The 12,664-nt window shown below is 34.8% G+C and overlaps 2 protein-coding genes across 5 annotated transcripts in view; one reads left to right on the top strand and one right to left on the bottom strand.

Moving 5' to 3' along the window:
- Nucleotides 1-2,078, top strand: part of LOC108757426 (52 kDa repressor of the inhibitor of the protein kinase) — a 4,004-nt gene extending 1,926 nt beyond the window's left edge. The window contains exons 1-5 of one of the 3 annotated variants that reach the window (XM_018501838.1): nt 40-60; nt 546-691; nt 1,399-1,567; nt 1,666-1,809; nt 1,958-2,078. In XM_018501838.1, the coding sequence (XP_018357340.1) occupies nt 550-691; nt 1,399-1,567; nt 1,666-1,809; nt 1,958-2,069 (567 nt within the window). In that variant the 5' untranslated portion in view covers nt 40-60; nt 546-549 and the 3' untranslated portion in view covers nt 2,070-2,078. Of the gene's footprint in view, nt 1-39; nt 61-545; nt 692-1,398; nt 1,568-1,665; nt 1,810-1,943 lie in introns of those variants that run through there. The other 2 variants (XM_018501839.1, XM_018501840.1) reach the window with 2 other exon arrangements.
- A 1,697-nt stretch (nt 2,079-3,775) lies between these two features.
- Nucleotides 3,776-12,345, bottom strand: l(3)76BDm (trafficking protein particle complex subunit 8 homolog l(3)76BDm). Of its 2 annotated transcripts, none has more exons than XM_018501841.1 (10): nt 11,959-12,345; nt 10,359-10,800; nt 9,980-10,225; nt 9,303-9,824; nt 8,649-9,168; nt 8,354-8,539; nt 7,535-8,263; nt 7,297-7,465; nt 5,527-6,607; nt 3,776-5,188 (listed from the first exon to the last, which is right to left on the bottom strand). In XM_018501841.1, exons 1-10 carry the CDS (start codon nt 12,113-12,115, stop codon nt 4,921-4,923), a joined length of 4,320 nt encoding a protein of 1,439 aa, XP_018357343.1. In that variant the 5' UTR covers nt 12,116-12,345; the 3' UTR covers nt 3,776-4,920. The 2 variants fall into 2 exon arrangements, with proteins under 2 accessions (XP_018357343.1, XP_018357344.1); XM_018501842.1 differs by having other exon boundaries at nt 7,535-8,272; nt 11,959-12,189.
- Nucleotides 12,346-12,664: the final 319 nt, after the last annotated feature.

Below are 12,664 nucleotides of genomic sequence, written 5' to 3'. Positions count from 1 at the left end.
CAGATTCTTTCGTTTCATGCAAAAACGCGTCGAATGAGCCTAATTTTATCGAAATCGGAGGTGAGGGAGGTATTCTAAATAATTACCATAAATTCTTTGCTTCATAAACACAAATTCCTTCTTTAAAGACACAAATTCACTGCTTTAAAAATATAAATTCACTGCTTTAAAAACACAAATTCACTGTTAATGCAAAGAATTTGTATGCTTAAAACAGTGAATTTATATTTTTAAAGCAGTGAATTTGTGTTTTTAAAGTAGTGAATTTGTGTTTGTGAAGAGAATTTGTTTTTAAAGCAGCGAATTTGTGTAATTAAAACAGAACGTATACATAGTGCTATATTGAGTCGGGATGATAGATATTTTGACTTTTAAAATCTCGAACTTTAACGCTTAAATATCTCGGTTCACGAGGCCGACCGTCGCATTTTTTTTGCCAGATTCTTTCATTTTGAGTGAAAACGCGTCGAATGAGTGTATTTTTATTAAGATTATAGGTGGAGTATGGTATTCTAAATAATTAACAATTATATATATTTTTAAAGCACCATGCCAAGCTGTTACATCAAAAATTGTACGAATCGTGTACGGATAAATGATATAAAATTTTTTAAATTACCGAAAGAACCTGTTGTTCGCCAGCAATGGCTAAAGGCCTGTGGAAAAAACGAAAGAGAATTACCTAAATCTGGTAAATTATTAATTAAAATTTATATTAATATATATATATATTTATTGTCATGTAATTGTATTTTATATTATTTTGACACAGAGACTATAATAAATATACTACAAAATATAAATTTAATCTAAAGAGCCAATAAGTCTCACGAGGTAAAAACACTAGTTTGTTTCAAGTCGATTTACACAAATTCCAATTTAATAAGAAGTAATAAGAAGAAATCTCTAGAATATTATATAAACAATCTTTTAAACATTGGTTATACTTAATATTGACAATTTTGTGATATCATATGCAAATTTAAATAAATTATAATCTCAGAGACAAAAGATTTCAATTAATTGTAATTTAATTTTGATTTTTACGATTAAATGTTTAAAGAGATTAATAGATACATATTCTGGGAACCTTTCTTTAATAAACTAATAACTTAAAAAGAATACTTATATAACAGGAAAGTTAAGTTAAATTTATTAAAAGATTTGGTAAATTATTAGTTTAAAAATCAATTTAAAAGGTCGAAATGTTTGTTCTTATAATGTTAGATTTTGAAACTTATTAAATTTCAATTCATATAAATCAATTTAAAACAAACCAATATTTTAATATCCTGCGAGGCTTATCAGCCCTTTAGATTAAATTTAATTTGTTATTTTTTTAGCCCTTTGTGTGTGCTTGTGGATATAGAATTTTTAAACTATAAAATATATATTTAGCAACGATATGTAGTATTCATTTCGAGGAAGACTGCTTTCGATGGACAAAGCCACAAGATAATATACCACCTAAGCAGATATGGCGATTGAAGGAAAATTCTGTCCCTACAAAATTGTTGAATATGGAAAAGAATAATAAAAGAAAAAATGATAATAAAAGAATAAAAGTGTAAGTATTTTCTTTATACAAAGAAATTTAGAGAAAGAAATATATAATTTGATTGAATAAATTGGGAAAAAATTAATGAGTATTTTTCTATTTTTTAGGGCAGGTGTACCAACCTATGGACAACTTGTGCAACATGCGCGAGAAAAGCAGCATATACTTTCAGACGAAACAATTTGCATGGATACAAATATTTGTAAAGATGAGTCCATTTTATTTCCAGATGTTGCAATAAAAGAAATCACGTATGTAACAATTTAATCTATATTTGTATAATATCTTTCATTACTATCTGGATTATATTAATATGCTTGTCTTTTTTTAAATCATCATTTCTAAAGTAATCTATATTTCTTTATAACTAATTATATAAATATAGGGTAACTCTGACAGATACGCCGCGCTGGGATTTACGCAGCAGAAGTCAGAAAAAATAGGAGCGGAGATAATTTTCTTGCAACTACTTTGTTATATGCCTTTATATTATATTAGTATTGTGTTATGATTTCAATTTCTTTAACATATTAATGAAATTATTGTGAGTTATTGATTTGTCATTAAAATAAACAGCGCCATCATAAATTATAATCTACATAAAATGATTACTGTAGGGCGTGTAAAAGATTTAGTGGTTATTTCGTGATATATAAGTGTAGAGGAATAGTAAAGCATATTGTATAGCAAAATACATGTTTGCTCTTGTATTCTTTGTTTAGTTTGTTGTCTTGTATATCCTATCTGTTTGGGATATACGGCATTTTTAGCGGATGGGATTCCCAAAGTATACAAAGTGCCCAGATTGGATTCAGTGCACAAATACAATAAACGCATTACATGAAATATATACCTCAATAATAACACTTGTAATATATGTAGGAAGATTGTAATTATTTTCTATTACTTCATATACATATTTATCATTCTTATTCCTTAATAATACTTTGTAAACATATTTTATAAGTTATTGTGTCATTTTACGTCTTATTTATAAGCATTATTTTGTGTAAAATTTTTCACGAGCCGTATATAGCCCGTCTCCCCCTATGAGTAGCCGCATATCCCAACCATGGTTGCCAGATCCTGAGCACTGTACAGCTGGGGCCTGAAGGTCCGTGCGCTGGAGATTTCATATTTCGACTGGAGGCCGACTGATTGGTTCATTGAAAAAAAAGAGAAAAAAAGGCGCAGGGTGTTAATTTGTGTTTTGCGACTACTGTTGCAGACTTTCTTTTTGTTATTAATATTTGACCAACATAAAGTGTCAACACAATCACAGAGAGACCTTTTTATTATTATTACAAGATTACATACAGTGCGAACACAATTACAAACTTTTTTATTATTCGTAAAATAACAAACTTCGAACATAATCACAAACTTTTTTATTACTTTCCACGTAATTTAAATATACAATTAATAAATACTCCACGCGAGCGAAAAACTGGAGATTTTGTTTGCTGGAGAACTGGAGATTAGTCCCGAAAACTGGAGTCTCCAGTCGAAATCTGGAGACCAGATTCCAACCCTATGAGATATAAATCGTTATAACACCGACAGTTGTCAGTAGCCGTGTACATACAGAATCCCGGCCGTGGTCAATATCAAGTGGGTTCTACCAAAGGGTAGAACTACATCAACAAATATTATAAAAAAAGGACGTACTAAATACAACAGAAATTAAATCAAATCTTATTGATAATTGAAACTCTTGATTTTCGCAGATAAAACATGGTAACGTTTGCCGCGCGGCGGAAGTTAGCGCAATAGCCAATCATTCTTTCGCTTTTATAGAAAAGCGATAAACTGACTGGCTCTCACACCAATTTCCGCCGCGTGGCAAGCGTTGTCGCGTTCTGTGTGCAGGAGCCATAATGTTGCAATGGTTCTACTTGCAATTATTTAAGTTATTGCAAGTAACGCTTTGGATATCCTCCCAGAATTAACAGAAGTTAATTTAGTGGAAGTTGAAAATGTTCAGCGAACGGTTGTATCGAATGCAAAAGAATAAATATAAAAAAATATTTAAAAAACGCACATGGTTAAATATATTATGCACATTAACAATTGATCATATTTATATTATCTACACACTTGTACATATATTTATAATGCTAATGCATTATCAAAAGCTTAATACACTTCTTGAGATGTATTTATAGAATAAATATTTTAACACATGTCATTAGATATACAAAAAATCTAGACCTCTTTATTTTATAAAGGATTCGTCCCAGGGCGATTATATATTACTTTTTATAAGATTAGTTATTTAAAGATTCTTTTGTAACGGGAAATTTAACGTATTATGGAAAGATGGTATATTACAAATGCCATAATCGTTCGAAGTGTTAGATAACTTTGCCCATTATTTATACTTGTGACAAGTTTTGACAAGTTTTATATATACAGGTTCCTTTCTCACATTATAATCTACACTAGTACTCTGGTTCATGAAAATTAACTTATACACATTCTTATTTCTTAAGAAGTACACTGTACAAAAAATACAAGCCTATTATGTAAAAGACCTCAGGTATTCCTTATTTTGTTCTTTCGAATTCCTCCGAACACTTCAAAAAAATCCCAATGCGTGTCCGCGTTTCATATGCTTGACAAATGTTTGGAAAGTCTAATCTCTATTTCTAATGCTGTTATAAGCAATCACATCATCGATCGCCGAATATACATACATATTTAGTTTATGCAGAAAAATGAAAATATTTATAATTTTTTAATGCGACCAGAGAAATTACTTTTCGCTTATTCTGTACATCTGAGATTTAAATAAACTCATTTGTGTATAGGAAAAGAATTTTTTTCGCCGATGAAAGTAGGTGTCAGATAATTATATATATAAAAATGCTTTATAGACGATATGCTTGGTGAAAGATAGGGAACGTGTGTATCGTTTGTTTGGCAGTTAAAAATATGCAGTCGTTTCCAATTGAACGCAACGGGACAGAAAAGGTTGAAATCTCTGCTGTGCGCTCGACTGCTTCGTAAATTTACCATGAGGTAGCTTGAGACTAACGGGTCATATAAAAGTTAAGTAATTACATTAGTGAAATCTGACTTACTAAACGCAATCGATCCCGAATGGGAGATTCTGATTTTTATATATCTTACCGCGTACCTGCCGGAATACAAAAAATTATTGCAGCAAAATAATCGACTCTAAAATGTGATATATCAGGTAAAAAACATGTTGGCATTATTAAAATATCAATTATAAAATAATGTAATAATTTTCAACATACGCCATATGTATGTACGTGTACTGACAAGGAATGATTCTGAGTTATACTAAAATGTAGCACTCCCATCCGTTAGTGTTTGTAATCGCGATAGGTATGAATCTACGTACTGCCATCATTAATGATGCATATACTCTCCATCTTGCCTTTTTGAGCGACATACTCCTGGCTATTTACAATTTTAACAGAGATTTCTATTCGCGCCGCCAGGTCGTACGTTCCCGCGCTGAGCAGCACAGCATGTAATTTCATGACATTACTTGCATGCGCTTCGATATCGGAATAAATTGATGAATGGCCAGCATACTTGTAGTATGTCGAAGCTTGCGGTGAGTACAGCTGAGACTTAACATTTGGAAGATGAGTTTTGCTGTAAAAGAAAATTGCATATGTATATACACACATGTAAAGAGAAAATAATATAATAAGAATAAAATAGCAAATCGCAATGTTAAGCACGCTAAATAATATTTTATATATATTAAATGGAAGATGTTTCTAAAATTCTAGAAATTATCCTCTAAATATTTTTTTATCAATATCACATAATTAAACTGTTTAACACACATTTATCCCCCAGCGCAAAACTATTTTTTTCATAGACAATGTTCGAAAATCTTTTCAATATTTTTTATCTATTGGTTTATAAATCACACTAGATTTCCAGAACTTTAGAAATATCGCTTGTAAATATTTTATTTCTCTCACCTATTAGTACCTATCGTACTTATTTTAACGTCGACTCGCATCTCCGAATGATTTTGTAAATACATTATTACGGGGATGATGCACAAGCGGCTTTGCCGAAAATCGTGTGTGACTTGCCTTTGGTGACTGAGAGAAAAAGAGATTAGACTTTTCAGATATTCCGTTTGCCATACGGGGTCCTTAAGAGGGACAGTTACTGCATTCGATATGTTTCGGTCCGGACCGAAAATTTTCAAACGAGCGCCATATTCATTACGTTCGGCGCGCGGTTCCTTCGGATGTTTATATGTTTTGTTTAAATGCTCGAGCTCGAGGTGATGCTGTCCGACTGCCATCCGGGTAATCACACCGCTCTCCGTCACATTGGCGCACCATTTAACAATCAGTGTAGAATTCAGTGCTATGACATTCGATACAGAGTTGCGCTCAGCATTCTGTTGTAATTGAAACTGTTGCGCGTCATTTGCACTTTCATTCACGTCCAGCGGTTGAATATGACGTCTCTGTACAAAATTAATAAACGGATAACTGTCGGTCAATGTCTCGCCGCCTTCGTTGAGAGTTAAGGACACGCTTGAAATAATTGACTCGCCGTCAGCCTTTCTCTTCTTCAGCTTCAGCATCAGATGAAATATCTCTTGAGGTTGTACCTTTATACTTGACGGCAGAACCGAGGAGTGAAACGCTGACCATACAGCACTCTGAAGTGATACTTCTGATAAGATAATCTCATTTATGGATGGATCGTGAACTTGATTGGTATTCTTAACGGACATGATTAAATTTAACGTCGGCGAGTCGTCCTTGAACAATCTGCTTCTGGCGGCAACCGCGGTAATTTGTATCGAGTCCAACACCGTTAATTGCCAAGTGTGGCGGCACAAACGGTGTTTTAAAGTAGCTTTCGATTCGACGCTTTCGTAGTAGAAGAGCAGATCTAATCTGTAAGTGCCTTTTATGTGGGGTGCTTGCACCCAAAGTGGCATTTTGTGAGTCTCGCCCACATTCAACATACCATTTTTGGAGACTGGTAATGTCACCATTGTGACTAACTTACTGCTTTTCTTTGCAATTAAAATATCTGCAAATAAAATATTGTTACATTTAGAAATCAAAGCCTTAAACGGTCTAGCGGGATCTTAATGCTTGTATGATTCTTATGTGAATTTATATACATGTGTAATCCAGAAACGCGCGCCGAAATGATTTTTCGGTCTTGAAACGCTAACTCTATTAAACCACCACAGTAATATCACGAATTAAATTGATTAGTAATTTAACAAATTTTTGCTTATTCGCATCTTCGAAACGATCTTAATAATGTTAAATGACATGTTAAAATCTGTAAATAATTAATTCTTATTGCGAAAAATATTACCTCGGCCAGGAGTCGAACCTGAATCTATTGCATGCCGTGCGAGCGTTCTAAGCCTTTAGACTACCGAGGCTAGCAGCCTCAGGACGCACGGAATGCAAGAGATCCGGGTTCGACTCCCGGCCGAGGTATATTTTTCGTAATAAGAATTAATTATTTACAGATTTTAATATGTCATTCAACATTATTAAGATAGATCCAGCTAGACCGTTTAAGGCTTTGATTTCTATAGTTTGTGTTATCACATACACGGTCCTATAATATATTATATTGTTACATTTGATAAACCATAATAATAATGGCATATTTTAGACAGAAGAGAAATACAAAGATATCTTACCTACAAAAAAACAAAGTGATCAAATAAAATATATGTCCTAAAGACATATGCTTACCTTCACTTGCGAATTTATCAATTTCTGGGTTTCCTAATGTAAAAAGTTTCGCGTCGGTGGATGCGATGTGTACGTTCATCAACGGTGCATTACCTATATTCTTTAACGTAACTTCTACCCTTTGTACCTCGCCACATAGCATTTCTGGCGATAGTTTAGTGAAGAGTATCTGCGAAGAGGAATACGAATTTCAAATTTTTGTATCATGTGACATAATTGTCTTTTTGTAAAACTATACCTGCATAAATGCCGCCTTCTCTATCACGTTCATCTCCAGCCTATAATCCTTCCCATACATATTCACACCGGGTTTCTCTTTGACATTTTTTAGTTTGGGCGGCGTAATCTCAAATAATCTCTTACCGGCGACAATGGTCGAATTTGCGATCGATGAATTACTTATCATCTGTACTGGATTGGACAATTTATAACTTATACCTAAAATCTTCAATTCGCCCACTCGCTTGGGCGTAAGAGACAACACGATATTCTGTTTGCATGCTGGTTGCAACAGAATTGTATCTATAATGTCCGCATCAACCGGACTTGAACTGTCGGTCGTTTTTGTTTCATTCGTGATAGTCTCGCTATTGCAAGTGAATGACCATAACAGTGTCACGTCTGATAGTGGTAGCGAAACGTATAATGGATTGTGCAACTCAATGGAATAATGCACAGGTTCGCCTAAAACTGCGTTGGGTTTTATGGAGTTATTACTGATTCTAGAGTATAGCGCAATTGTTGGTTTAAATATCATAGGCGGAGAACCCTGTGCCTCAGTTATCAGCAATTCTTCCATTTTCGACCATCTTGCGTCATCCGTCTCTTCAGTACTGAAGGTGACGTGACTCGCTGGAATATTGCTTTCGGTTTGTTTGCCCAATGGACCGTACAGTACCTTGATATTGTTGTTATCCAATAATGGCAAAGGTAAAATAGGAAGTACCGTACAACTCGTACCATTTTCCTGAAACAACTACACCACCACCTGGATAGAAGCCATTTAAGCTATCGTTTCATTGTAATTGTCATTTGTGTGGTTGCGTATTGTACTCACGTTACGAGTATGTAAAAATTCTCGTAAAAACGCAGCCTGTTGCAGAGCATGCTGTTTACTAGAAGCATTAAGTAACTTTTCAAACGCTTTTACCGCCTCGGAAACTTGTTTCAGGGATGCAGCCTGCCTGCCGATCGTGAAATGTATGTGATCCTCTGCCAAAGACCAGCCTCTTTCATAATATACCTAATATACCATATATTTTGTTAATAAAATAACAAAGCTCCTTATAAAAGAAAGTTTCTAACAAAATGCTATGCTTTCAACGCAAACAATGATATATTCAGATACCTACCTGATACGCTTGTTGATAACATCTTAAAGAATGCTTTTTTTGGCCAGCTTTCGAGAATCTATGTCCAGCCAGAACCGCGTGGAAAGCATATTTGCGCATCATTTTTGGACCGATAAAGCAATAAGCAGCTTGCTCGAGCAGTAAAGCCGAACGTAAATCGGAATCCTCGCTGGTCATCCGTATCAATTGTTTTGCGGCTTCTCCATACAATCCCCGACCCTTCAAACACTCGGCGCTGAGCAGCGTCGCCCTTGTCGCAAATTGAGGCGTCTTACAGCTATTTGCGTAAGTTAATATTGCATCGTCCATGTACTCGATAGTCTTTCTGTTCGTTTCGCCTTGCATAAAAGCGCTTAAAGCAGCCATTTCAAGAGCTCCAGCGTAATATACCCAAGCTTGATCCGCTGCAAAGTCGCGCTTCGCGCTATGATATGCCTGATAAGCGAGCGAGTAGTGACCAAATATGAAACACAGATCGCCCAAGCGTCGTAATTGTAATTCTGGCGATTCTGCTGTGTAACTAAAACATAAACGTACAAATTTTCAGAGTTACTAATCGTATCACGTTAATATAATTAATTTCAAGATAAGAATCATGGAAAAGATTCTTTTCTTGTAAAATATAAAGATTAATGAGACACGATTTTTTCTTACATTACAGCATTTGATGGCGCCGAACCTGGCACACCAGGCTTATTTGTACTAAACCACCTTTTCGTAGCGCTAAATAGCGATCTACTGACTCTCTTGTTTGAAATCACATCGTTCAATAGGCCAATCTGTTTTTCTACATAAGGCAACAAGCTCCGCAAACAAAATTCTGTTATTAATGTCCGTAATCTTTCTAAATCTTGGGTGGAAAGACGAGCACCATGTTGAGCAACCACATAATTCGGAGAATCCGCCCAGACATTTGTATTCATTGGTGAGTTAGTAATAATGGATTGACCCTTGACATTAGTCGCCGGAATAAAACTTTGTGATTTCTCATTATCTGGACTGAGAGGATGAATTGTAACCTGAACTGCTTCTTGTCCGACTTCTAGATTTGTATTTGCTGACTCGGATATTTCAGAGAGACTAATCGTATCAACTCCGGCAACTAGCTCCGTCAAATCTGGAGATGGTAATGTAACGCAGTTGTGTGGCATTAGCGGTGTTCCAGTTTGACTCGTTCTGTAGAGGAATTGCTTTTATAGATTATATATTTCCGAAATTACGTTTGAACGATAAGATCAAAGATAAAATAATTTGTTGATATGTTTATAATATAAATAACTTGAAATTATAATTATAAATAATTATAAATTTATAATAAATTTTAATCATACTTTTCATTTTCTGTAGTCAGCTCGCTCGGCATAGCAGACACTCCACCTGTATCCGCAGGCGTACGAGGGGAACTATTTTGTTCATTATTACCAGCCAATTCCGAATGTTTTATTAAGAACTGACTCCAAGGATCGGGCAAATGTGTATTGTCGTCGGAAAGACCAGGCGGTCTTGAATTCATTTGCAACAGAAAGCAATTATTAGCACCATAAATAGTCTTCATCTCTGTAAAAACTGTTTCTGCTCTGAAAAATAAATTTCATAAAGATATAAACATATAGAAAGAAATTTAGTACGCTTATATATATAAAAAAAAAAGCTGAATTAATCAATTTCTCTCAAATTCACGCAAATTTTAAAAAGGAATAACATACTTACTTATTTCTATCATCCTGAATAGCGTCGTGAATTAAGATGTAATACCTAAGTGTATTATTGTTGAACCATTTAGGCAACTTTCCTGGTATACTTTGATGCAATTGCGCTCCCATAGTCTGAATTCGCTCTAATGGATTGTCCTCCGCTGTGGAAACAACTATCATACATGCAAGCAGATGCTTTGTGAATTCGTGATCTGATGAAAACTGGACGCTCAAAAACATTTCTCTCCATGCTTCGAACCAAGGAACAGAAACAGGGATATCCAACTCGATCGCGCCGATGTGAATTGTAGTTGTACGTTCGCATAAGGCAGAACTGACTGCTTCGTTCAACAACTTTTTGGCAAGATTTGGTTCTGGTGGCCGCGCATTAATGTCTTGTATAGAAACACGAAGATTTCTAATCGCTATCGTATTGCCTTGGGGATCCTTAAAGTGTCCTAAAGACACACATGCGAACAGATATATTATATGTAGTTCACAAAGAACAGATCTGTGTATGTACAAGATATACTAAAAGTCAAGCTGCGTTAACAATTTATATAAATTACATTAATATTTATCTATCATTTTGAGTCAATAAGTATTTTGATTACAAGTTAATTTGAGATATCACAAGAGACAATCTAGAATTCATGAAACTTTGGTAGCCTCAAGATTATCATAGCGAATTCTGTTAGATGCACCAGTGCATACTGGTGATATATTAAATCTGTGTACATTGATTTATTCTGTGTAAAAGTGAAATGCAAATTTTTTTTTCAATTGATAAAATACATATTTTATCAAATAACAATAAAGTATATTTTGAGGAATTTTAATACAAACAAACAAGTAAGATTCTTATAATATTGAAATACACAAAATTAAAATAGGAATAATAAAAATCTAGGACAACAATGTGTTATATTTAACATATTTAACTATATTTAATATACTTAATGATGTAATAAATAATTATGAAAATTTTCGAAGTGTTTCTTATTTATGATGTCATGATTCAATATGACTAAGGTGAGTACTTAGAAACCTTCAGCCAGTATTTATAGTCAGTTCTTACTTCAAGATCATCTTAAGTAATGTCTTAAGATACTAATGACTTTGTGATTGGCTTCTTAAGACAGTACTTTAACTTGACTTGGATTACACTGGATTAGTGCACGTTAAAAGCTCTACATAAAATAGTATCTAGATAAAGTAGCATAATATAATTAACTTAGAGATAATGAAATAATACATGTATATTCTGTTTATAACAAATAACGTACAATATCATTATTAAGTGTTTAATCATTTAAAACATTTATATATTTTTACATTTCACTTTGCTAATTTCACATAATAACTTTTAAGTGGGCACTAATATATAAATACAATTATCGAATTCGCTATAACACATTTACATTGATTTGTGTACAACGGCCTTGATGCACATTAATGCACAGAGTGAGTTCAACCGAATTCGATATTAATAAAGCTTGTTAATTAGTACCTAGAATTTCACTTTTGATACATCCTGTACATATGTAATTTACACAATAATGCGCGTGTATATCTTCGGCGAACGGGTGATTTAGATGCCGCGGTTCTCGGTTTACCTTCGGTATTCAGTTTGCAAAATGGCTGGAGCAATTCGACGAACGATAAATTATTCTTTTGGCATGTGGCGTCGGCAGCGGCCGAGCAAATTACGGCGACCTGCGGGGAGAATGCGTTGCCGATGAACTCCCGCGGGGTTAACTTGCACTGTGCCATGATCCTTGCGTGCAGGGTCGCAGTAACATAACCCGAAAGCCGCACCTCCTCACGTACGTAATAGCGGGCGTAGCGCGTTTACCACCGACTCGCGATCATTCTACATTCCGCGATCACATCATTTCGAGCTCCTTCGTTATCTCGTGAGTCGACGTCGTGATGATGTTCCGGAATGACAATGCATCCCCATACACTCGCGTCGATAAACATATCCAAAATCCACCACCGAGCTTCACCGAACAGCTGTTTTTTCTCCCTCTACCAGGTAGTAGACCCGTGCGCCGCCGCTCAACACCGCCGCCGCCGATAAATTATCGTCCGCCGTTTCCGCCGCCGCCGATTTTAAAATTTCCGCCGAACGCCGCCGCCGCCGAAAATTTAATTTGGCGCGCCAAATTTTATCAACAGTTTCGTAAAATATATATAGTACGGTAGTTTACTAGTTTCCATAAAATGGACGCGCATTAATGCACTGGTAACATTGGTGTAACTGGTGTGGCGTAAATGGTATTCTATCGAAATACGTGTTTTGTTCTTTTGTAATGTGAA

This window comes from Trachymyrmex cornetzi, unplaced genomic scaffold (genome assembly GCF_001594075.2).
Source record: "Trachymyrmex cornetzi isolate Tcor2-1 unplaced genomic scaffold, Tcor1.1 scaffold1424, whole genome shotgun sequence".
Lineage (NCBI taxonomy): Eukaryota > Metazoa > Arthropoda > Insecta > Hymenoptera > Formicidae > Trachymyrmex > Trachymyrmex cornetzi.
Note: the sequence above shows the minus strand (reverse complement) of the source record. Positions and strands in the feature narration are given on the sequence as shown.